General features: G+C 40.8%; 1 protein-coding gene across 1 annotated transcript in view; it reads left to right on the forward strand.

Moving 5' to 3' along the window:
* LOC145405461 (peroxidase-like) overlaps positions 1–25,370 on the forward strand; it is a 45,161-nt gene extending 19,791 nt beyond the window's left edge. Inside the window, exons 8-15 of the mRNA XM_080276806.1 lie at positions 2,903–3,032; positions 5,365–5,471; positions 11,221–11,407; positions 13,341–13,467; positions 14,779–14,899; positions 18,306–18,399; positions 22,405–22,580; positions 24,978–25,370. Of these exons, the coding sequence (XP_080132932.1) occupies positions 2,903–3,032; positions 5,365–5,471; positions 11,221–11,407; positions 13,341–13,467; positions 14,779–14,899; positions 18,306–18,399; positions 22,405–22,580; positions 24,978–25,143 (1,108 nt within the window). The 3' untranslated portion in view covers positions 25,144–25,370. The remainder of the gene's footprint in view (positions 1–2,902; positions 3,033–5,364; positions 5,472–11,220; positions 11,408–13,340; positions 13,468–14,778; positions 14,900–18,305; positions 18,400–22,404; positions 22,581–24,977) is intronic.
* The last annotated feature ends 758 nt before the right edge of the window (positions 25,371–26,128 follow it).

Consider the following 26,128-nt stretch of genomic DNA (forward strand, 5'->3'; position numbering starts at 1 on the left):
AGTCAGCCAAGCAGTATAATTTGGATGACAGTATAATTCACAAGAACTGAACTCTCATAATTATCTTACCTAACTATGTATGTCAACACGTAGTGCCTTCATATGTCGTAAGATCCGAATTTTCTCTACCAAAGACTGTCAGTTCATAAAGATATGGCACAAAGCTTTTTTTTTTTTTTTTATTTTTTACACCTTGCACTAAAGGCAAAAACATGAATTTTACTGATCCTTCATCCGTAACTTTTTTTTTTTTTTTCCCCAACAAACTATGCACATTGTAAACACACCAGACTCGTATGTCTGATTGTTTGCATTTGAGCTCCACATCACACGCCACTTCATCTGACAATTTTACATTTTCATTTAGAATTAATGCTTTTTCTTGTATCCATAGCACTTTCAGGGTGTTTAGGCGTAACTACAGGTACTTTGAAACCACATGCTCAGAGTTCTGAGAGGAAATGAGGAGCAAGGAAATAAGCAAATAAACTTATCACAGTGACTGTCTACACAACACTGAGGCAGGCTGTGGAAGGCTGGTATGGGACGTTGTTCATGTGGGTCGGGTCAGGTTGAGGAAGCCAATCGGTGATCAGCAAAATCATAACACATGAGTTGTATCTGGAAATCCAATACCTAAATGCACCTATTTCCCACAGTTTCTGTCACGCATTTGAGCGGTATTACCGTGCTATTATGTAATTATGGGAGAAATTGAATGCCTGTGTTATTGTAAGATCGTTGTTTCTTTTTGTCTTAAATCGCGACTCTGCTGTACAAACCTTCACCGCTCAGTCTGATTGGAGTGCCGTAATTGCCCACAAAACCACTAGGTGCCATAATTTGGTTATATGGTTACCACCCAGCATAGAAAATGGTTTCCTGGTGTACAGGAAACCATTTGGCTTGTCACTCAGTGTAGAGTCATCCACATACAGAAGGAAGAGGAAAGAATGAGGGAAAGAAAGACAGAAGAGGGAGTGTAAAGTCACCCGTTGGCAGAAGGACGAGGAAAGAATGAAGGAAAGAAAGACAGAAGTGGATGGAAGGAAAGAAGGATGGAGGAGAGGAGAGGGCAGACACCCGAGAGCAGCTTTAAACAAGTGAGTGGATGGTGAGTGCCTCCACCTACCACACTCCTTCTAACCTAAAATTATAAATCTGTGTTATATCTTCTCAGCTGGATTGTCCAGTACCCAGGAAGTGAGTAAATATTTAGAGAAACAGTGATAACATTTACCAGCTTCCCACCACAGTTTTGAGATGCGCTCAAACAGACGAGCCACGATCGTGGCCGGGAGACCCGTGCTGATAAAATCACAATCGTGGCCAGGAGACCTGTACTGATAAAGCCACGATCGTGGCCAGGAGACCTGAAAGGGTTAAAGGGACACTGCCTTGCTTTGAAAACAATATTTGTACATCCCAGTGATCAATGGAGCTATATTAGTCAGATGCAGCGATACTAGGCAGGTTCACTGTTAGGTGTCATATGAAAAGTTTTCCATCACAGTAATTACCAGAGCTTGTTTAGCAAGTTAGCAACTCATACCTCTTTAAATACTGACAAATTCTTCCAAGCCATGGCCTGTAGTACCCAGCTGCAATGGGGCAGCTGACCATGATGGAGGTCAGACCTGCTCTAGAGTGAGGAGTGCATATGCAAAATGGTTGAAGAATACTTTACTAACCCTGTTGCTGTATTTATTGCTGTGCATCAAGCTTTGCAAAACTGATAGGAAGAACATGAGCATTTGTTTAGGATTAAATAATGGAATTTCCCAGTGTTCCATTTGTTACTTGTTTATAATCCATGTTTGATGTTTTTGCAAAAGAGGAAGGTACTGACAAAGAGCCTGAATGTGTTGGTGCTATGTATAGTTGGTGCAGCAAAACAGCTGTGATATCCACCCAGGAGCCAAACTTCCTAATATATCCTTTCACCTCACTCTGGTCTGACCCTGGCAGGGCACTGTATACCACAAAGGGGTGCTGGATCCCTGCATAATGTATGTACTGTACTGTACCTGTAGGATAGCCCCCAGCAGCAGTTGCTTACCTGTGGTTGACACATCTGCTTGGCCAGGCAGGCAAGCGTTAACAACAAAAGGGGCATGGTGTGCTGTATGTGAATGAACACAGTATAGCACATATTCGTTTCATTTTGTTTCGTTTTTAAAGGCTCCAACATGCTTGCATGCATCAGCCTTGGCCACCTAATGGCGGCTTTCCACGCTGCATGATCCATTGCAGCCTCCCTGTTCAGTCCCTTAACCCCTTGTCCCATGTCTTTCTCGGTCTACCCGTCATAACCCCATCCCCAATATTAACACTTCTCACCTTCCTCACCCAGTTATCATCCCCCATCCTCTCCACATGTCCAAACCATCTCAATCTACCTCTCTTCATCACAACACCAATAAACTCCAGTCCCATCCTACCTCTCAACTCTTCCATCGTAAACCCAGCCCCCCTGGACCTTGCACGCAGGGATGCACTACACATCCACCTAATCATTGTCATTTCTGTACATCTGAGCTGGCGAATATCCTCCTCCTTTACTGCCCAGGTCTCACTACCATGCATCATTACACTCCTAACACATGCTGCATACAAAGACCCCTTAGCACATATGGAGAGCCCTCTTAATGTCAGAAGAGGCAAGAGCTCCTTGAACTTCTTCCAATCACTTTTCACCCTAGCCACAGAGCTAGCTCCAGCCCCACCTCCAGCACACAACATGTCTCCCAAATAACAAAACTCTTCCACACACTCAAGTGATTCACCAGCAAGTTCAATTCTTTCACGCCTGACAGTCTCCACCTGCTCTCCCCGACACGCCGTACACACAAAATCAGCATTGGTGACTTAAATTTTAACTTGTACTGAATTTTCTCCCAAGGTCACCAGACCAGGATGATGATGAAGAGGAGGAAAAGGACAAGAAAAAGAAGGGAGGAAAAGCAGGGAAAAAATGTTCAGCCCCTGAGAGCTTTGAGGGATGTTTTGATCTGGGTGAAGGAGGGGATTGGGTGAGTACTAAAGAAGTACATCAGTAGATTTCCACTTTAAATATAAATGCAATCATATACTGTACTGGCTAGTGAAAGACTGTAGATGTGTGTGCAGAAAGTTTGAAAAGGATGAAATAAAAAATAAATCCAGTTGCATACTGACTGGTGAGAGACTGTGGGCAAGATTATGAGAAGTTTGGAAGAGGATGAGATAGTGGATGTCATTTAATACTGAATAGGTATATAAATTTTTTTCTGTTAAGTGGTATTGTAAGCAGTAGGTAGGTAATGATATATGTTTTTCTCAACACCCTACTTTATTGAATATGGTATGAGAGGCTTGTAAGATAAGCACTGTACGTATATTATGACAGGAATATCATAGTTGGTTCTGTCATGGCCATTGCCTCTTGGAATTCTGAGGAGAGAGCAAGGTATTGGAGCAGCAGTGGTGGTGAACTGATACTTCTGTAAATACTAAGTTGTCTGTTTTAATGCTTTAGTAACTTTTATCTTCTTGTACCCATGGAGTATTAGTAGTCTTCTAAATGGTGAGTACCACTTCAGTAAAAGTATATACCGGTATGGTTCAAATATTTTTTCAAAATGCCGTCCTCAGCTTTTTGTCATGTTTTGGATGACCTTGTACACGATCACATGTCGGCTTCATATCCCTGATAGTAACTATCCATGCTGTATGATCTCCAACAGCTTCTCTGTTCAGCAGTCCCTAAATCCTGAGGTCTCACTCCAGATATTTATGCCATACCCTCCGCATTCACACATTCTCTTTCATTCTCTCTTGAAGTCCTAACCAACTGTCTACCCCTGTGCAGCACATGAGTGCATTCATTTCTCAGCCAGCCTCAGCTGCTCAGATGCAGCTCTGTCATTCGGTAAATCTCTGTACATCCATATACAGTAGCTATTCTGTGGAAGATCAAACCTACTGATGTTGGCATATACTGCCTAAGTTTCTTTGCAACAAAGCATTACACTTCTTATACTTGCATCATACACTTTTCTCTGATGTGTCCCCCTTGATGTCATGATACTGTAACAGTCCCTGTAGTATCTTTATCCACCTGCATCCACAACATTTAGCTAGTTTCATCTACATTCATTCCCTTTCCACTTCCGACTTACATCATATCACCCAGATAACTATATCTCTACTAATTCCTCAAGTCTTTCAAATGTATTGTAATGCATGTAATCCTTAGCACTTGTTTACCCTTACACCAAACACGTGAAACTTGTAGCACATCTGCTCACTGCTAAAACACATCCACCGAATATATTTTAATATGGGTAGCCTTTTGCCCATGACCACCTCTATACTATGCAGCACTACTTGAAGCTAAGCACATCTACAGAGTGGTAAAATACATCCACCAAGTGTATTGCAATGCATGTAACCCTATACCCTTGTTCACCCTTACATTACACACAGCACACTTGAAGCTAATAACATCCTGCAGCCTATCTTTGCCAAAATGTCACTGCTTATATATGTTTATCTCAAACATGTCCCAAGAGTGAAGAACCTCAAACCACAGTACCACCATCCTCCAGAGAAACCACATTCTTTTATCAACATCATGATCTTTTCCCTACCCAAAGATAGGGCAAAATACAATCTAGAAACTGGAGAGAGCATGAAAGAGGGGAACCTATCAGTAGCAATCCCAGTAAACTGAGTCAGACTCTCATTCACACACCATTCAGGCCTCTTGAATCCTGTCTTCACCTCACAGGCCCAACCATCATTGCATATATTATTTATGCTGTGGATGCACTGCACACATGATATAGTTGGTCCGTTGACTTAAATATGCTGTGCAGGCCTCATTGTTAACTTGGCCAATGGTTGAATGATGTCCACATCTCGGAGGACAGTCTGAATAAGACTGTCAGCTGCTGGACCCTCAGTGATTGCATGTGCAAAGTGTTGTTAAAAATGTTTCTCAGAGTTTGGAGTTTTGTTAGGTACATAGCTACATACATACATACATACATTTGTTCATACCCATGCTCAGCATCAGAACTGTAGTAGACAGGTGAGTGAATGATTAGATTTGTGTAGATATATGTTGTTGTTGTTACTGTTGTTTTAGCCTTGTGTACAAGTGAGTATGAACCTGGTGGACTGCAGGTGGAAGTTAACTTTCTCTTTCAGTCCACCACCCTCCTTTCAGGGGTTAGAGAGGGAATTGAAGGATGTTTGAATAACCAGATGTCTAGCTGCATTGATACCATAGCATGAAGGTGTCCCTGTTTAGCACAGGTTGATTGAAGTTGATTGATATGGGTAAACAGAGGTGTACTAGTTGTTTCTTTTATCCCCTAGGTTGCTGGGCTCAGGCTTCTATTGATACTGGAACACAACCGTATAGCAGATGCCCTGGCCGAAATCAATCCACATTTTGATGACTCTCTCCTCTACAATGAAGCCAGGTGAGGACAGACACTACAGACAGGGCATCAAAGTCACTATTATCCAGTGCTGGGCAGGTGCGCAAACACTTGCACAAAGCGCAATTGCGCACCCTTGCGCTCCGATGATATCGTTTGCGCATTGGGCACCGTATGAGACCATGCGCAATTTTGCGCTTGTGCACATGAAAAGGCAGGTGCGCAAGCGCAAACTTAGTTGCGCTTGCACACCTGCCCTGTGGATTGCTCACTGCACAATCAAAGGGACACGTGGTCTTCCAGGGGACATGTGATCTTGGGAGCTTCCCGCATGGCTGGACAATGGATGGGGGAGGCTGGGGCGGGTCGCGGGGGTGGGTTGGTCTGGGGAGGCGGGAGGGAAGGGGGTAGTAGCATTTCTTAATATGTTGCAACAGAGATAATGAATTTTTAATATTTTTAAATTATTATTATTAGTAAATAATAATAAATATGTTATTTATTAAGATTAGCATATGCAGTTCCTTACAAAAACCATTAAAACATTATTTAAATCAAATATCCACAGCCTAATAATTTGTTAGGCTGTGGATATTTGATTTAAATACTCTGTTTTCATGATTTTTTTTTTTTTGTAACGAATTACATATGCTATTATATATCTGTATTGAATTATTAAATAAATTGTCTTGACAAGACGAGAGAGAGAGAGAGAGAAAGAGCATTATTCTGAGAGAGAGAGAGAGAGAGAATAAATACAGGAATGGCAAGGAGCTTCCCTTTGAGTGAGGAGATAAGGCATAAACTTCGTCCCTCTTCTCTCTCTTATTCTCCATTCCTTCCCTCCTCTCTCTCTTATTCTCCATTCCCTCTCTCCTCTGTCGGAGAGAGAGAGAGTTGATGATACAGTAATCCCTTGATCTTTGCCAATGCCTTGGTAAATATAGGCTGTTTTTCCCAGACAGTGACCCACTGTACCTCAGTCACCGCAGGTGGTGGGCAGGGTGCTAATTTAGTAATTTATTTAATTATACCAATATATGTATTACAGTAATTCCCACAAATATATGCAAATGGTTTGCGCTAGCACTTTGCGACATTGCACAAGCTAAATATTAGATTGGCCACTTGCGCAAATTACAAATAATAGAAAATAATAATAAATAAAAGTAAGTAGGTAGGTATGCTGTTTTATTTAAATATCTCAATATTTTTCAGCAATTCCCAAAAATATATGCAAATGGTTTGCGCTTGCGCTTTGCGACATTGTGCAAGCTAAATATGTCAGATTGCGCATTTGCGCTTGCGCAAGGTAGTGAACTGTGGATTGCGCTTTGCGCTTGCGCAAGGTCCTTCTTCGTTTGCGCCGCCCACCACTGCTATTATTATCCTCAGCACTGTCATCACCATCATTGTTCATCATTATTGTCACTCACCACCAACACCACTTAAAAAGCCACAATCAGCATAATCATTGTTCCATTACAGTTTATTTAATACAGTATGTAATGAGATAAATGACCATGTTGTTGAATGGATATATGAGTAGTTTTGTGGCCAATCTGTTAATTCTTCCATCACTGGGTCATCACCACTAACGCTGCCATCATTGCTATTATCATTATCGTACCCATCACAACTATCACCACCACCTCCATCATCACATACCACCAGCCACTAACCTTTTAACATACCACAATGTCTGCCATCATTGCCACCATCATCTTTGCTGTCATTGCTGCTGCCCTTCACAGATTCCACCACCATTACCATTCTCATTGGTCAAACTCAGTCACCCTGATCATTGCTGTATTTTATAAAATGTACACTGTAAGGAGATAAATTATATTTCTTGAATGGAAGTACCCCTCTGGAAAACTGAAAACTCCAGCTTGTGTATAAAGGCTGTCAACTCAATGTTGTTTTGTTAATGGAAGGTATCTCAACTCTTCTGTAAGTAACAAAAGGGTCATTGCAAGCTACAGAAGATATTGGTATTGAAACTGAAGTATAGATGTGGCAAATTGATACCAATATTGATGTTATTGAAGAGATATGACTTACTGTACATAGGATCAGAGAATGAATAGGAGGCAGAAATACTAAGCAAAAAAATCTGAACAGGCCACACAACAGAGGGTAAAATGAAGCAGAATTGCTCATTCACAAATGCTCACACCAGTTCAGATTACTAAAAACCAGAATAAATGACCATGACCCATGCTATTTTAACCAACCCTTAGAGTTTGAATGATGTCCACAAAGCATTTATAACTAGAGTAAAAGCATTACAGCCTGACATAATTGGGGATAGTGAAACGTGGTCCTCACGATACAAGCCAACTCATTTGTAAGGTTCAGGAGACAAGAGGAGGTGGTGTTGCTCTTTTTGTCAGGGAAACACTCTCAATCAAGGTTATGAATATTACTCTACCTAACAGTGTAGCATGTGTTTGGGTAATGAATAATGATACAACAAAATTTTGCTTGTCGTGTGAGTAAGTTCTTTGTATGCTGTCCTTATTACCCACCAGATGCACCTACACATGTTGAACTACATGAACACCTTGTTACTACTACTAAATTCTCTGTGCTTTATCTACACCGATATTTGGGTAGTCATAATAGGTGACTGCAGTGATCTAGATGTAAGCTATCTAACCAGTCAGCTTGATTTTGGTTGTTACTGAACTGATAACATACATGAGTGCGACCATATGCAGGCAAACCCAGGTTAAACGACTCAGTTGGTTAAGTAAAGATGCATTGCTAGGAGGGGTATAGTATATAGTGGGGTCAGTTTAATGTGTAAAGTGTAGGGATGAGTTTTTAGTTGTGGGTTTTCCTCCCAATCAAGTCCTAAACCCACCCAAATGAGTCCCAAAAAAGGTTTAAAACCAATCTAAATGGCCAATTTGGGTCATCACTACTACCACTAGCATCACTTGTCCCAACATGTGCAGTTCCATTACCAGACATGATCACATTTATTTAGGCCAAAATTTATACAGAATCACACTCCTCACACAATTATTATCATTGCCCTACTCATGGCACTGCTGGAACACAGTTATGATGCACTATGATAACGGCTTGCATAATGTTGGTGATGCAACATGATGCCGGGTAGGCAGGCATAAGTGAGTTACTCACTCTGAAACAACTGGTGCGAGAACAACAATATGGGTGTGTGTGGGGTGAGCGATGAGTGCGGGTTGGGTGCGGGGACTGTGCAAGCGTTTCTGCGCATCCTGGCAGGTGGGCAGGCTCAGCTGGCTATGAAAAAGTGTGTGCTTCAAACTTTTGGCCTATCACTCCCAGATGAAACATTGGAGGACCCATTGTTAAACCGGGGCTTGGCCACTGTTAGGCGAGATAGGGTGGTATTTCCATCCTCATCACTAATCCAGGGTATCACATATAGGGGTATCGTATATCGGGTTTGCTTGTACAGTATCTTAATATGACAGACACAGAGTTCTTCACAAATAGTGAGGTTCACCGGCCAGTTGGTTTGAGTCGTCATGGTTGCACACTGAGTCCTCTTGTTGTGCTTCCTGCCTCATCTCAAATCGTCAAGCAGTATTGACAGTTTCTTGTTTCATTTGTAAGAGAATTTGGATAGTGGATAACATCTGAGAACTGAATGACCATGTAAGCAGCGGGAGATGTGGATGGGGCGACGCAGGAATTTGGGAAGATACTGGTGGAATGATATGAAGCATGTTTCCCAGAAAGGTGGCAGTGCACGAGAAGTGAGAATAAACCATGGATTACGGCAAAGATTCGTAAACTCTTTGACAACAGATATAAGGTGTATGATTGCAAAAGAGCGGATTTATTGAGACATATTACAAGGTTAAACAAGAAATGAAGCAGACGAAGAAACAGACATAAAAAGATATTGAATATAACAGTGTGAATTTATGGAAATTTTCAAAAGATGCGAAGTGCATTTTAGAAAACCTTACAAAAGACTTGCACATAAAATTTTTAGATTACAGTACTTAGATAATGCACAGATCAGTGAAGAAATCAAGGCACACTTTACGAGCACCTGTACTCACTTCCCTGCTATAGATACTAGGAAACTGTGTAGCTTCTTACCAGCTTGTGAGGCACCCAGTTGATGATCCTGGCTGGGATTCAGTTTTTTCACAAAATTTCTTTTATTGCCACATTCTCATCCATACTGTATTTACTGCTTCTCATACTTGTATCTTAGTTTCTCATTTTTTACTTCTTCCTTGGATGTATCTCAACCCCTAAAGACCTGTGGCCATCGAACGACAGTTACAGAATATGTAACTTAAGTCTTATGACTGTCGATGATACAGAGGCCACCAAAAACAGGCGGTAGGTAGCATGCCTCTTTTATGATGTATATGGGACCTGTCCAGTGGGAGCTGTGAGATCAGGTGGTGGGAGGCATGATCTGGCCCCCTCTCTTGGTATAGGGACCCTCCTCTTCCCGGGCCATCTCTCCATCTTCGTTTGCCTTATTGGATCCTGCCAATTCTGTGTCCCCTCCCACCCAAACTACCCCCCACACCCCCTCTAGACCATATTGGGTGTGTGTGTGGCAGACATATTCCCTCCCATTCCCCTTCTCCTGATGCCCCCCACACTTCTTCCACCTCCCTATTCCCCCTTGTTTCTCAAGGACATCTCAATCTCACTCATAGTGAGGAGTGACTTTTTTTTTTTTCTTTTTTTTTTGTCAATTGTGCAGTAACTGTTAGGCATATAAGAGTAAAATATACATTTTCTGGTTTGTGAAATCAAGCTTTTCAAATCTATAAGGCCAAAATTTACTTGGGTGCAATTTTGTTTTCTCTACATGAGGGGTAACAATTTTTATTTTTGACGTTCATTGACAGTCGATATTGTGGTAACCATAAGTCATATGAGAGTGAAACATACATTTTCAGGTGTGTATATTGAAGCTCATGAAACTTGTAAGAAAAAATTTTACCTTGGTGAAAGTTCAAAAATCGGACCCTTTTTGTGGATCTGGGGATAGGGGGGCTGGGAGATTTGTAGTCTTTAGGGGTTAATAGCAGAAGACATCCATGTTACTTTCAGGGGTTATTTTAGTTTTTAGTCCTCCATACACCTTCCCTTCTTGTGCTTCACCTACATTTCACCATCCCTTATCATCATCATCATCATCATCATCATCTGGACCTCCTTTCCCATCCTAAGGCAGGATGAGGAGTAGCAATGTCCAAACAGCCCAAGTTTGCCCAGTTCAGTGGGCCATGCCTCCACTCACTCATCATTCAAGCCACCAGAATCCTGGCTCTATCTGATACATCAAAAACATTCACCACACACTGTGGCTTCACATAAACATATCACTTATACCTGTCTTTTATACATAACTCATACTTATTATTACCCAGTGTGGTCTAGTGAGTTAGAGCATACACTATTGGCTGAGGGGTTGAGCTTTTGATACCACGCAAGGGTCATTGGTTGATGTCTGGAAGAGTGCCTAGTCACAAAGTGCTACATACTCCAGCAGTAGTCCTCTGAATATCAGCAGTACAGTACCTTACCTTTTCAGAAGAGGGAGGTTCATGGTATGAAAACTAAATCAAATTGCACTCACTTATTTTTTCCCCATGCATATCCTGATAGGCGAGTATGACCACATTGATTTTGGAGAGCACTATGTAGGTGCATCACCGCTTCTGTCATACTCATGTGCTTCATCCATATTTACCTCAGCTCTTATACCTATCTTATCTCAGTACTCATATATTTTGTTATTAATATTCTTCCTCAGACGTATTGTGATAGCAGAGTATGCCCATGTAACATATGGTGAGTACCTGCTGGTGCTCTTAGGACGTCCCATACTGGAGAAACATTCTCTACAACCTGGGGCTGAGGGTCACGCTGCATCCTTCATCCCAGAGGTCAACCCTGGCATCTTAGCATCATTTGCTCTGTCATCGTATAGAAACCCTGCTGTAAGTGTAGAAATTTAGTGTCGCTTCTTATTGGTATACTGTAATGAAATAGATATGAAAATTTTATTTCAGAATGATGTATGAATAAAGATTGGGCATGCTGTTGATAGATCACCCATAGTTTCTCTTTACTTGGTTTGGATCTGGTATCACTCAATCAGTAGGGGAAATTATGATGATGACAGTGACAAGGGTGATATATTTTGAGGTACATAGTGTTTCATATTTACCTGATTTTGAGAGTGAAAAGTTGAGGATCATAGCTTACTTGACTTATCTGTGTTAGTTAATTAATTTTTCTACTACGGTGTTGCTTATCAAGGACTTTTGTAATGTTGTTTATTTAAAGATTGAATACTAATAAGAGCAGTTATTGAAACTGCAGTTATTTTCTTATGAAAGTCGGTTCAATTATACAGTTAAGACTGGATGTACATGAAACATAAGTGAATATTCAGTTATATTCAGTAGTACGTAAAACATCATTGAATGTGTTTGTCAGTGAAGTGAAAAGCTATAATTTTTTTTTTTCTTTTTCATTATTTATTTATTTATTTTATTTTTTAAATTTAAGCTAGAACCCACAACAAGAAAAAGCCTGATTGAGGGAGCACTAATCAGCAGCATGGCCAATTAAATAGGCCACACTGTCATTCATCATTTAAGCCCCCAGAAACCTGGCTTCATCTCACAGGCATAACTTTGCACTTAACATTCCTTTTTACTTATCACTTAGGCAGTCCATCTATTATCGCGTCATTGGGTATAAACAGAGATACCAAGCTCTTGTCATACACTCCTTCATAAAAATTTTTTCTAACCATCTTGATTGCCTGGCAGTTCCTTAGCCTCCCTAATCACTGTAGAGTACTGTAGCTTGCTTTTCACTTTTTCACTTACCATATTTTTCCAACTTGACCTACTATGCCACCTCCCACTTTCAAATCACTCTCGTATACCCTTTTTGCCATCCTGTCTAGATCCATTTGCCATGTAATCATAAAATCTTAGTATACACTTCACTCCTGTCATCAGCAGAATTCCTCTGTCCACATTTTTGTATGAATTATATTTCATATTCTATTTCTGTATTGTAAACACTCCACACATTGCTAAATAATCCCATATCCTCTGCCCATACTCATGAATTCTCTCTCCTCTCATACCGGTACCTAATTACACTCATGCATTTATATGGGCACCAGCACAGCCGTAGGCATTTTTCCTGCAGCTACTACACTCAAACCTCTGTTCAGTATTAAGACCTTCATAGCACCCAGCACACATTTTTTTTTTTTTTTTTTTTTTTTCAGCACTGATATTGAACCATTAATTCAGATATCCACCTCCCCATACTTTGTTACTACCATACCATCATAAAATCTATATGATACTCAGCAGTTTTCCATCCACATTGTGCCTATATAAATCCCTCCTTAATTCTTTTCACTGATATATGCTTTTATAACTTCCAAAAATGCTATAAATACTGTACAGTCTTTTTCACATGGATTTTCTTGTCTTTCTGCAAATATTTAATTCACAACCCCAACTCTCCTAATATGTCCTTGTGTGACACTCACTCGGCATTGTGAGATATTTTGTTACCTTCTCTATACTTACCTTTCTCATAATGCATAGCAGGCTAATGTTGTTGATTTTTGTATTCACTTCAGTCACCTGTACTTTCGTAATAAGGTATAGTTACAGCCTTCCTCCACTCCACTGGTACAGTTCCAGTTACAGTACTTAAGATGCTAATTCATTAATGTATTTCTGTGACATGCTTTGCAGCTTTTCTATAATTCTGTTTGTTGTTTTATGGTCTCCTGCCATATTTGTGCTGGGTATGTTCTGTAGTGCAGGGTTTTACCTTGTCTTTATGTAAAGTCTCCAAATGGTATATGCTGTAGTGTTTGCCCCCTTTCCCCAGATGCTGACGGAGTGGAAGAATGAGTTGGGTAAGACAGAGATACTGGAGTCAACCCACTACCAGTCCATCAGAGATGATCCCTACCAGGACCTGCTGGCCATGGACATACAGAGGGCCAGGGATCAAGGTGAGTGTAGGGTGAAGAAATAAGTCATAGGGGCTTGAAAAATACTTTGGTTCACAAAAGCGAAGTAAGTATATTTAACCTTACCTCATAAATTGAAATAGTAGCGCTGAACTTCATGATAGCAAGTTTCACCTGATAGTCCTCATTTTAGCTTCACTGAAATTTGTGTACTTTGTTAAATTGCTGATGAATTAGCACTTTTCATTTAACTGTATCATACTAGCAACGTAGATCTACATCCCCTTCAAAAATGCCGGTGACGTAGATTTACGTCCTGCAGCACTGAGAAGTCACTGCAAGCAACCAAAGTAAAATGGAAGGTGATATTGTATCTTGCTAACTTCAGACATTTCTCCTCTATGCTAACAACAGTGGTTTAGGAGCACAGGAGGCAAGTGAGTCTTAACAGGCTCACAGCTGCTCTGCTCTGTCTGTAACCTTGGAGATTTCAGAAGTCGAGTGGCACCAGCCCAACTCGATTCAACCTACCCTCTGGCTTTGATGATTACTTTTGTTGGTGGCAAGGATCTTATACTGATGTATTAAGCCTATTTTCCCACCACCACCACCACCACCACCAAAAAAAAAAAAAAAAAAAAAAAATCCAAAATCGGTTCACAACCTCAGATGCTCTGCTCAGTCACTAACCTCGAAGATTTCAGAGGTAGAGTGGCACCAGCCTGACTCGATTCAACCAACTTTCAGGCTTTGGTGATTACTTTTATTGGTGCCAGAGATCTTCGATTGATGTATTAAGCCCATTTAGCCAGAAAAAAATATCCAAAATCGATTCACAAGCTCATAGCCGCTTTTCAGTCTCAGCAACCCCGAAGATTTAAGAGGTAGAGTGGATTCAATCTGACTCAATTCAACCAACTGTCTGGCTTTAGTGATTACTTTTATTAGTGCCAAGGATCATATATTGATGTATTAAACCCATTTAGCCAGAAAACAAAAATCCACAATTGGCCGGCATAGAAGGGTATATCTTTTTTTTTTTTTTTTTTTTTTTTTTTTTTTTTTTAGCACAGTATGGGTTAAAGTTGCCTGTGATTCATTTTGAATTGTTTTGAAATAATGTAGCTTTGTGCTTTTAATCCATCAGTCATGGATTATAATAATGTATGTGTTTCATTTGCAGCAGCAGTTTGTCTGTACACATCCTAGGCTTTAAGAGACTGACCTTTCAAATTTGACTCCAGATCAGTTTAATGTTCATTAGCTTGTGTTTTTGATTACCCCAAAATACTGGAGTTGTTTTCACCTTTTTTGCTGTGGACCAAACCAGTTATACAATGAACATCTCTGCAGGTGTGGCAGGATACAAGGTGTGGCGTCAGTTCTGTCACAGCGAAGGTCACTACAACTCTTGGGATGACTTTGTACCTGTTCTGGGCAGTGACCTCATCAGTGAACTGAAGGAGCTATATCAGTTAGTTGAATTTTATTTTTACTGTGTTGTGTAAGATATTGGTCCCGTTGATGTTGATCAACCCGTCTGTCTGACTGAGCAAACAGTACCTCACTACAGTGAGGTAGTAGTGTGCAGGTTTATTTCCTGGATGGACATAGCATTTGCATTTCTCCACCCAGGTAACAGGCACCATAACAGGCTTCACTTCACCCTGAAATTTGGTTATATGGTTACCACCCAACATTGTTAATGGTTTCCTGGGTTACAGGAAACCATTAGGCTTGTAATTTGGTGTATAGCCACCTGATTTGGAAAGAGTAATAAAACTGACAGGAAGGAAAGGGAGAGCAGGAGGAGAGGAGAGCAAACACAGAATTAGAATGAGAAAGGGGAAGGAAGAAGCAGGCAATACTACATTGTGAGTGGATTATGATTGCTACCGTCTACCACTTCGTCACTTGTGTAAAGATACCAACAGTAAGTTTAGTTATGTAAAGATCTATCTATTGCCAGACGCCTCAATCCCGTTTGGGGTGGCCACAAACAAATCGCCTCCAAGTCGCCCTGTCCCCCGCCATTTCACTGCCCTACTTCCAACTCACATCCCCCTCTCTCATATACCTCTCCACCCCATCCCTTCATCTCATCCTCGGCCTCCCCCTCCCTCTTCCCCCCTCCACCTCACTCACATACACTCTCTTCATCAGTCTTTCACCCCCCATCCTCTCCACATGGCCAAACCACCTCAGTGTGTTCCTCATAATGCTTCCTATCACATCCACATCCACACCACAACACTCCTTTATATCCTCATTAGTCAGCCTGTCTCTCCATGTGACTCCACAGGCTCCTCTTAAATAACTCATTTCCACTGCTCTCACTCTTGACTTGTGTCCTTCCAACAGCGTCCAAGCTTCATTTCCATACGTTAGAGTTGGTATCACAATACTGTCATGTAGTAACTTTTTCACGTCCATGCTCACTTCCCTGTTTCTTATCACTGCTTTCAAAGAACCAGCAACCTTTCTTCCCTGCTGTACCCTTTCAAGCACTTCACCCTCCAAACCTCCATCCTTACTCATCACACTACCCAAGTACTTAAACGTACTCACATTTTCCAATTCCTCACCATCCAACTTCGCTGTACATTCACTGACTTCACCTCTCTCAAAGACCATCACTTTACTCTTCCCTACATTCACCTTTAGATTCTGTTTCCTACACACACTCCTAAACTCATCCACCAAGCCTTGAAGCTCCCCTTCGTCTTCAATCGACAACACAGTATCGTCTGCAAACAACAGTACAGGGAGTTTCCAAACACTATCCTCTCTCACCAGGGCCACTCCAACATCCACTACCCTACCTTGTACCTCATTTATTACCCCATCCATGTACAGATTGAACAACCATGGAGACATGACACATCCCTGTTTCAACCCAACTTTCAAAGAGAAAAATTTACTTAGTTCACCATCCACACACACTGCAGCCTTTGCACCATCGTACATACTCTTCACAGCATTCAACAACTTCCCATTTACTCCATATATTCTTAACACTTTCCACAATCCTTCTCTATCCACCCTGTCATATGCTTTCTCCAAATCCATGAAAGCCATATACTGTACAACTTCTTTCCCTTCTCTAGAAACTTTTCCACTAAAGATCTAAGAATGAATATCTGATCTACACAACCTCTTCCCTTCCTAAAGCCTCCCTGTTCTTCTCCAACTAATTTCTCTGTTCTTTCTCTAACTCTGTCAATAAGTATCCTTCCATACACTTTTCCTATTATACTAAGAAGACAAATCCCCCTATGATTACCACACACTTCTTTTTCCCCATTTCCTTTGTACAAGGGAATAATTATACCTGACTTCCAATCCTCCTGGACTCTGCCTTCCTCCCAGGCCAATCTGCACATCTTCCACATCCATTCTACTACTAGCTCTCCCCCATGCTTCAGCATTTCACCACACACTCCATCAATTCCTGGGGCTTTCCCCGATTTAACTTTCTTCATTGCTTCCATAACTTCTTACTGATTTCTTTCTGTCTTCTCACCTCCCTCCTTCTTCCAGCCATTCCCCAGCCACTTATACTCGCATTGCTTCCATCCTCTATGTTCAACAATTCCTTAAAGTGTTCTCTCCATTTGCTCACTTTTTCTCCCTTCTCCACTAGTAATTTACCATTTTTATCTTTCACTCCCCTGCTAACTTCACTTCCACCCTGTCTTACTCTTTTCACCTCTTTCCAGAACATTTTCTTACAGTCCCTGCACTTTACACTCAAATTCCTTCTAAATTTCTCATCCACTCTCTTCTTACTCTCTCTTACTAATCTTTTCACCTCTCTATTTCTTTCTACATATAACTCTCTCTTCCGCCTCTCAACTTCTTCCACGCCCCTATTTCTCATCCATTCATTGTATGCTTTCTTCTTTTGTGCCACAGCCTGTCTCGCCTCTTCAGTCCACCACGCTGTTCCTTGCACCCCCCTCCGTCATCTCTTCCTTCCACACACCACATCACATGCTGTGCATATTTCTTCTGTAAATATCCTACACACACCTTCCACATCTCCCATCTGCTCCAATTCATATTTGCCCAATCGTTCCTCCACTTCTCTCCTATACTCTGCCTTTTTCTCATCCTCTTGTAACCTTTCCACTCTCCTTGCAACTACTCCTTCCTCTCGTCTTTCCCTTCTTCTATTCCTCCATCTTACTTGAATCCTAATTCTGGCCACCACCAAGTAGTGGTCAGAAAGTCCAGTCCCCCAACCTTTATAAGCTCTTGCATCCATTACACATCTCCGCATCCTTTCATCCACGCACACATAATCAGTCATTGCCTTCCTTTCATTCAGTTCACCACCCACCCATCTCATCACTCGCCATGTATACCTGTGGATCATTTTATGCCTGAAGTGGGTATTGGCTATCACCAACCCCCTCCCAGCACAAATGTCCACTAACACACTCCCATTCTCATCTATCTCAGCAGGCACACCCCACTTACCAACTATTCCATCCACCTTCACATTCCCAACTTTACCATTCATATCACCGATCAAAAACACTCTCTCATTCCTTCCGAACTTTTCCATGCTGCCAATAATTACGTTAGTGGAAATGCTAATGACAGTAAGTTTACATATGTAAAGATGCCACCAATAATTGAATTAGTTGGAAACCTAATGACATGGTATACTAATTATTCCATGAAGAATATTGTATGTTTAATGTGAAAATTATTTATGAGAAAGCTTGAGGTATTTGATGTTCAGTAGCCAGTGATAACAATGAATAGTGCTATATAGATTTATCGGCAATGTGGGTATGATAGCTTTTGCAAGTCATGTTATTTTCATGTATAGTTGTAAGCATTGTATAAATATTATTCTTCCATTTATTCAGTGATGAGTTGGATGATGTTGATGCAGTGATGGGTGTACTGGAGGAGGGTGTAGATGAGGGGGCTGTTGCTGGCAAGACATACACCTGTCTACTGGTAAGTGTTAATCATTCATCTCACTCACACTTTTCACCCCAGTTGTATTGGCCTTTGTATTAACCTTGACCTTATTTGTAGTGACCCCCTGAATTGGTCCTTAAGCTCCCTTTATGGACATACAAATATGCAAGCTTGTGAGAGATGTGTAGTGTGAAGGTCATGTTGATGTGGTTGAGAGTTGTGGTGTTGGTAATTGTGGTGGTGGTTGTGAGGGTGAATTGAGAGTTGCTGTAGCCATTGTGGTGCTGCTGAAATTAATGGTAGTCATGGTTCTTGGTTAGGTAGGTGGTTGTCTGGTTGCAGAAGGATTACAGTTGAGTGGTAGTAACAGCTGTGATTGTGGTTGTTGGTAAATAGTGATGAGGTAGGTAGTGATTATATGGTAATGGTGAGACAGCTACAATAGTGGTAACTACTGAAGATTAATCCCTTGTTTGCTCTTGGTTGGTTATGGATGTAGTGTTTGGCGTGAGAGATGGGTTGCTATTATGGTGGTGGTTGAGAAAGAGTGCTAGATGTGGTTGAGTGTTAGATGTGAGTAATAATGGTAGCTAGCGGTAATACTTGCCCAGAAATATTGAGTGGTGTTGGTATTGATAGTTTATGGAAGTGTTTCAGTGGTGATGATAATGATAGTTGTGATGGTCATGGCAGATGTGAGGACAATATTGTGAGGGAGTAGTGCTAGTAGAATATGTGGATATTTGAGGCAGTATTGATAGATTAGCTGATGATAAAAGTGATAGCAGTATCAGTATTATTTTATGTATTTTACCAGTGGAGGTCATGGTAATTGTAGTGTATTCCAGACTCTGCCCTTGCCCACTCTTGCTCTTCCTTTCTTCCTCCTTCCACTGTTTCTCTTTTCATCCACCACACTTTTCTTTTTACTTCTTTCCACCATTCTTTTCTTTCTCATCCCACTTTTCCACTATGTTCATTTGTTTTTTCACATACAGTATACTGTTGTGCACATTGATGGTTACATTAATATTTCCTTGTGCAAGAATTTCTGCATATACCTGTAACAACTGTCTTCTTAGTGTAATAGGATAAGTATATGGTAGGATACTTATTGACAGAGTTAGGGAAATAACAGAGCAATCAGTTGGTGAAGAACAGAGAGGTTTTAGGAAGGGAAAAAGCTGTTTAGATCAGATATTCATCCTTATGTCTTTAGTGGAAAAGTTCCTAGAGAACAGAAAGAAGTTGTATGCAACCTTCATGGCTTTGGAGAAAGCATATGACAGGGTGGATAGGCAAAGAATGTGGAAAATATTAAGAATATATGGAGTAGATGGGAAGTTGTTGAATGCCGTGAAGAGTGTGTTTGAGGGTGCTAAGGCTGCAGTGTGTGTGGATAGTGAAGTGAGTGAATTTTTCTGTTTGAATGTTCGATTGAAACAGGGATGTGTCATGTCTCCATGGTTGTTCAATCTGTATATGGAAGGGGTTATAAAGGAGATACAAGGTAGGGCTGCGGATGTTGAAGTGGCCCTAATTAGAAAAGGCAGCATATGGAAGCTCCCTGTATTGTTGTTTGCAGATGATACTGTATTGTGAAGTGAAGACAAAGGGGAACTGCAAGGCTTGATGAATGAGTTTTGGAAAGTGTGTAAGAAATGGAATCTAAAGGTGAGTGTAGGGAAGAGTAAAGTTATCGTCTTAGAGAGAAATGATCTCACTGGATGTACATTGAGGTAGGATGATAAGGAAATGGAAAATGTGAGTGCATTTAAGTACTTGGATAGTGTTATGAGTAAGGATGGAAGTTTGGAGGGTGAAGTGCTCGAAAGCTCGAAAGTTTACAACAAGGACGAAAGGTTGCTGGTTCCTTGAAAGCAGTGATAAAAATCAGGGAAGTGAGCATGGAAGTAAAAAAGTCACTGCATGACAGTATTGTGATACGAACTCTAACGTATAGAAGTGAAGCTTGGACCTTGTTGGAAGGACACAAGTCAAGAGTGAGAGCAGTGGAAATAAGTTATTTGAGAGGAGCATGTGGAGTTGCATGGAGAGACAGACGAACAAATGAGGAAGTGAAGGAGCATTGTGCTGTGGATGTAGATGTGATAGAAAGCATTAGAAGAAATACACTGAGGTGGTTTGGCCATATGGAGAGGATGGAGAGTGAGAGACTATCGAGGAGGGTGTATGTGAGAGAGAAGAGAGAAGGAGGGGGAGGCCAAGGATGAGATGGAGGGTTGGAGTGGAGAGGTTTATGAAAGAGGGGGATGTGAGCTGGGAGAAGGGCAGTGAAATGGCAGGGGACAGGGCAATGTGGGGGAAATTTGTTTGTGGCCACCCCTTATGGGATTGAGATGTTTGGCAATAGATAGATAGATAGATAGCTGTGAAGTATCAGGTACAGTGTAAAGTAGTTCAAGCACTACAGGTATATCCTTTTAACACCATAGTTTTTTCCTTGATTATTTAGGTATTCCCTGAAACCAATCGGATAAGTTTATGTGAAGCTACAGAGCGTGGTGAATGTTTGTGGTTTATCCGATAGAGCCAGGATTCCAGGGGCTTGAATGATGAGTGAATGGAAGTGGCCCATTGGATTGGGCAGATTTGGGCTGTCTGGACATTGCTATTCCTCACCCTGCCCCAGGTTGGGAAAGGAGGTCCAGATGATGATGATGATGATTTACGGTATTGCTGTACAGTCATAAGAAAAACTATCGTTACCCTTCAGAGTTATGCACTGTGACACAAGGACATGGATTGAGGGGACTAGAAAGTTCGTACTGCAAACCCGTCAGTGTCGGTTATGTGAGACACAGATATTAGAATTTGTGCTAGAGGTAATAAAAGCTAATTAGATCGTGTGGCCTTTGTGAATAGAGACAATAGGTTTTATTCTCCGGCACCTAATTCATTAAATAAAAATATAACAGAATGGTGTAGAGTTGGCAACACACATGCAGATGGGCAATAAGTATGTGCACTCATGCCAGACGTATGATAGTATTTCAGCCAGTAGAAGCCAGTTGGTAAATTTCAGTGTAATAATGATATGTATTGCTTTATGCTTATAATAAATGTTGAGTAGAAGGAAAAGAATAATACGTGTTCAATCTCATTGCCTTAATTACCCACCCCCTGATTCCAAAACAGCCTCTAGACGTCGACGCATGGATGCCAGTAACTCAGCCACTCCCCATCCATATTAACTCTGAAGCATTTAACCACCCATCTAAAGCAAACAAATGAACTCGTGCACCCCTGGTAGACTATCATACAAATAAAAAAGAGGGGGGAAGAGAGACGGGGAGGCCTAGGATGGGGTGGAGAGGTATATGAGAGAGGGGGGTGTGAGTTGGGAGCAGGGCAGTGAAATGGCGGGGGACAGGGCGACTTGGAGGCGGGATTGAGGCGTCTGGCAATAGATAGATAGATAGATAGAAAAAAAAAAAAAGTTGAACCCTATAGATTTAATACCCTTCAAAATAATTTATTTGTTGTATTCTATAGATAATAAGTGTTGAATAGTTGGAAAATAATAAACGTGGCGAGTTTCATTATTAATCCCTGGTGGGGTGCTCAGGGTAACGCAAACACGTCCTGTATATTTCCCCGCCATTTGGCTCATTCTTGCTCATTATTCCAACTCTTGTAATGGGATTATGATATGGCAACACTAGATAGGGAGGGGCGAATAGCATGGACCCTCCCACATAGCCCAGCTAATGTTCATTTTTGCATCGAACAGTCCTGGAGGTAATGATACTTTTTCTTATGACTGTACATTGTGGTACTTTTGTTTTGTGTTCTTTCAAGTACTGCACAGATATATACTTCTAACACAGATTTTAATTGAATTTGTATTGCAATGTAATGCCGTCTCATGTATTTTGTATATGAGATTACAGTACTGTATATTATTAACACTGTTTTCCACTGTATGTATACTAATATGTCCAACAGTGTCCATATATTCTTATATTCAGGCGCTGTGATGTACAGTAGATTCCTTAATCACGTCACTCTCCACGTCAGGCTGATCAGTTTGCACGTCTGAAGAATGGAAACCGCCTGTTCTGGGAACACGAGACAAGCATGTTAACCGGAGAGCAGAAGGACTACATTAAGAATGTTACACTGGCTCACCTGCTCTGCCACAACCTAGAGCTCACTGCTGTACCCAAGAATGCCTTCCTTCCTCCCTCAGACACGTGAGTTGCTTGTGCATCCCTCGCATAAACAGTGTATGTGTAATTTGTGAGGCAGTTTCTCCACTTCAGCTGTTTGGAGAAATTGGGTAGAGATCATGAAAGGGAAAGAAACTGAATAAATAATCATCTCTACCTTCTATATAAAGCTAATTAGATGAACCATGGGTCTGTCTCATTCAAGTTGATGCATTTGTTTCTGTAATCCCACATTGTTTCAATAGTATGTACCTGATAAGGCAAAAGAAGTACATTACATTTCATTTGGATCCAGGTTTTGATACAATAAACAGTTCATCATCCATCCATCCATCATCCAGTCCTACATTGTCCCATGAGGAGCGTAAGAGCCTGGGGCTAGGCAAGTTGGTCCTGATATTTAAGATGAGAGTGACCAGCCTCACTCATCCCTGAGTGGCATTACGTGAGCAATAAACCCCAGCCACCCCTTGGATATAAACCTTCACTGGCTCAGTCTGATTGGAGCTCCATAATTACTCACTAAACCACTAGATGCCAAAATTTTGGTTATGTAGTTACCATCCAGTGTAGTGAATGGTTTCCTGTGCCAGTATTAAAAAAAACTTATAGAAGTACTCCTAAAATTAATACTAAAAGTGGTTGTAGCTGAGAGTTGCTTCTAAAAGTTCCTCCTAGGAGGACTCATAGTAGTAATTTCACTCCTACCATGAAGTGTTACCAACACAAAGAATCTCTGCTTAATGTACTTAAAAAATTACCATTACAAAGCCTTAGAGTATCAGTAAGTAGTTTGAAAATGAAAAACTAGTTTTTATATATAGAAACAACATCTATTTGATCATATATTATGATTCTTTACGAATGTTGATAAAATGGATAAAATGCAAACACATCGTGTGGTCAGCTGATCGTGCCTGCTACCACTGGGGCATCGTGTGTACATGGTACAGTGACCGTCAATAATGGCACAATTTCAAGATACCACGGCCGCAGATAAATTCAGGAGGAAGAGTGTCTCATGCTGGCAGTTGGCATTGGAGAAAGAAAAAGAATTATAAAAGGGAAATTCGGCCCGGGAACACCTTGGACATTAAAAAGCAGGCATGGGCCGAGATTGCAAATGCCGTGAATGCTGCTACCTCACGTGGATCTCGGACACCGGATGACTGCGAGAGGAAGTGCTATGCAATCCATTCCAAAGGAAAGGAGCTGCTGTGGTAATTTTTCTTATTCACATACACTTGTTCATACTGGTTTGGTGCCACAATTCGTATGTGAGTCGCATCAATCACACCAGCTACCCCAGGAAAGTCAGCAATTCGCCTGAATTTTCTTTCATTTCTTTGTAGTTCAGGGAGTGTATGAGGGAACTTCACAAATCTCTTAACAATGTGTGGAGCAGTTAGAGCATAGAGTGTTTCTACTGTCACATTGCTCACTGATGGCTGTGATGGCCAAAAGTCATCACAATTACACTGCTGCATTTTTCCAGTTGCAAGGTACCTTAATAGTATCAACACTTTCATCTCAGATGTGAGAGGATGGTTTCAATGTGTGGTGTGGGCCTTTCCAGTACATCTCTTACTAAATCAGTAATAAACAGAATGCCCTCACGATCGAAACGGTACCATCCTACAAGGTCTTGATCATCATTTTCCATGAATGCATCCTTCCAAACTCGAAAATTTCTGCCTGGTGGGTGGTGTCGGTCAGCCATGGTCTATGTTGTCTTGTCTCTTAGTGTTTGAGGAACGCAGCTACTGTGTTTACTGTCGCTAAAAGCCCTACTAACTCCTTAAAAGTCCTTGTGGAGGACTTTCACTTTTTAGCGATTTTACAAGTAAACTTAGGAGTTGAAAGTAACTTTTAGGAGTACTTCTAGAAGTTAGGAGCCAAATTTCACTTTGAGAGGAACTTTTTACTCCTAGGAGTTTTTATTAATATGGGCACTGGTGTACAGGAAACCATTTGGCTTGTCACTCAGTGTAGAGTTACCCACAGGCAGAAGGAAGAGGAAAGAATGAAGGAAAGAAAGACAGAAGAGGGAGTGTAAAGTCACCTGTAGGCAGAAGGATGAGGAAAGAATGAAAGAGAGAAAGACAAAAGAGGATGAAAGGAAAGAAGGATGGAGGAGAGGAAAGGGCAGACACCCGATAGCAGCACTACACCGAGTGAGTGGATATATGGTAGAAATTATACCCACATTGAAATAGTTTACTGTGAAGAACTGAAGGTAGAAGTATTGGCCTTGGATGAGGAGACTGCATCTACACATTAAATATGGTTTTAGTATATAGGTATACCAATAATTTCTACCTTCCTTCAGTTGTTGATAATTGTAAAGAAAAGGTGTGAATGTTGATGTCAGGTATCTGATGTGGTTAATTGGTCTTATATTAAGTTACTTTAACTTTTCAGTAACCCACTAGTGCCTTGCTCCAAGCTTCCTCCTGGTGACCTTACCCCCTGGAAGGACACCATGCTCATAGAAAAGATGAAGGAGATCCGAGAAGGCAAGGCAGCAGAGGCAAAGGAAGCACAAGAACCCACTCCAACCAAGCCTGAATCAAAGGATGAACTGTAAACTGTATTCTTCACCAACACAACAAGGTTATTTTATTACAGTATATTGCAACTTGTAGATTTTGTGGTTTGATAATACTGTTCCTGACATAGGGCATATTTTGTTCTTTAATATCAAAAGTGCTGAGACGGGACTGGTGTCCTTTATTACAGTTATGTTGAAATTTCATTGAAGGTAATTATAAAGTTGATATGAAAGATATTTTCCTTTTCAAACTGCATTGCTGAAGTTCAGGTAATGATTTTTTTTTTTTTTTTTTTTTTTTTTTTTTTTTTTACCATCAACTAAATGGATGGTTGGTTGGTTGTACCTAAAGTATGAGGTGGATGTGTTAATGAAAGGAGATTGGGTGAATGAAAAAATGAAAATAAAAATCAGAGGGGTAGAGGTAAATGAATGAATGAATAAATGGAGTTGTGAGTGGATAGAATGAGGATGGAGTGAAAGATTAAATGTTAAGAAGAGTGCTTCAGTGGGGAGGCAGTAATGGTTGGGGCTGTAGCTTTGCTGGAATGACAATTTTGCTGTCAAATACTCAGAACCTTCTCCCATTTTAATGAGTAGGAGTATCAAATATGCAGGGTATGGCAAAATCAAATACTTGCCTTGTGCTACATTTTTGTGTAAGTGGTTAGTGTTTGTTCAAAGTATGATGATTTAATATCAAATGAACTTTGTAAAAATACTTTAATTATACTTTACTTTGGTAGTCTCATGTATATGAAGGCAGCAGTATCATTTCATCAGCAATTTTAGCAGTTTCTTAACTACAAAAGTCTGCCTGATGCTTTTTCCAAGAGCTTGCACAACTACCTCTAATTTGTTGATTTAAGATGGTGTCTTTTTAAATAAGACCCCTGTAACTAGAAACTTTTGTGGTTTGTTTGGTTCAGTTTACATTCTCTTCACATTTAAGCAGATTGACTTTGGTGATTAAATTTTTTTTTATTTCCATAAAATATGGCTGATTTGGGGGAAATTATAA

The sequence above is a fragment of the Coenobita brevimanus genome, chromosome 67 (assembly GCF_032717465.1).
Source record: "Coenobita brevimanus isolate Jiangsu-jjx chromosome 67, ASM3271746v2, whole genome shotgun sequence".
NCBI classification, from domain to species: Eukaryota; Metazoa; Arthropoda; class Malacostraca; order Decapoda; family Coenobitidae; genus Coenobita; species Coenobita brevimanus.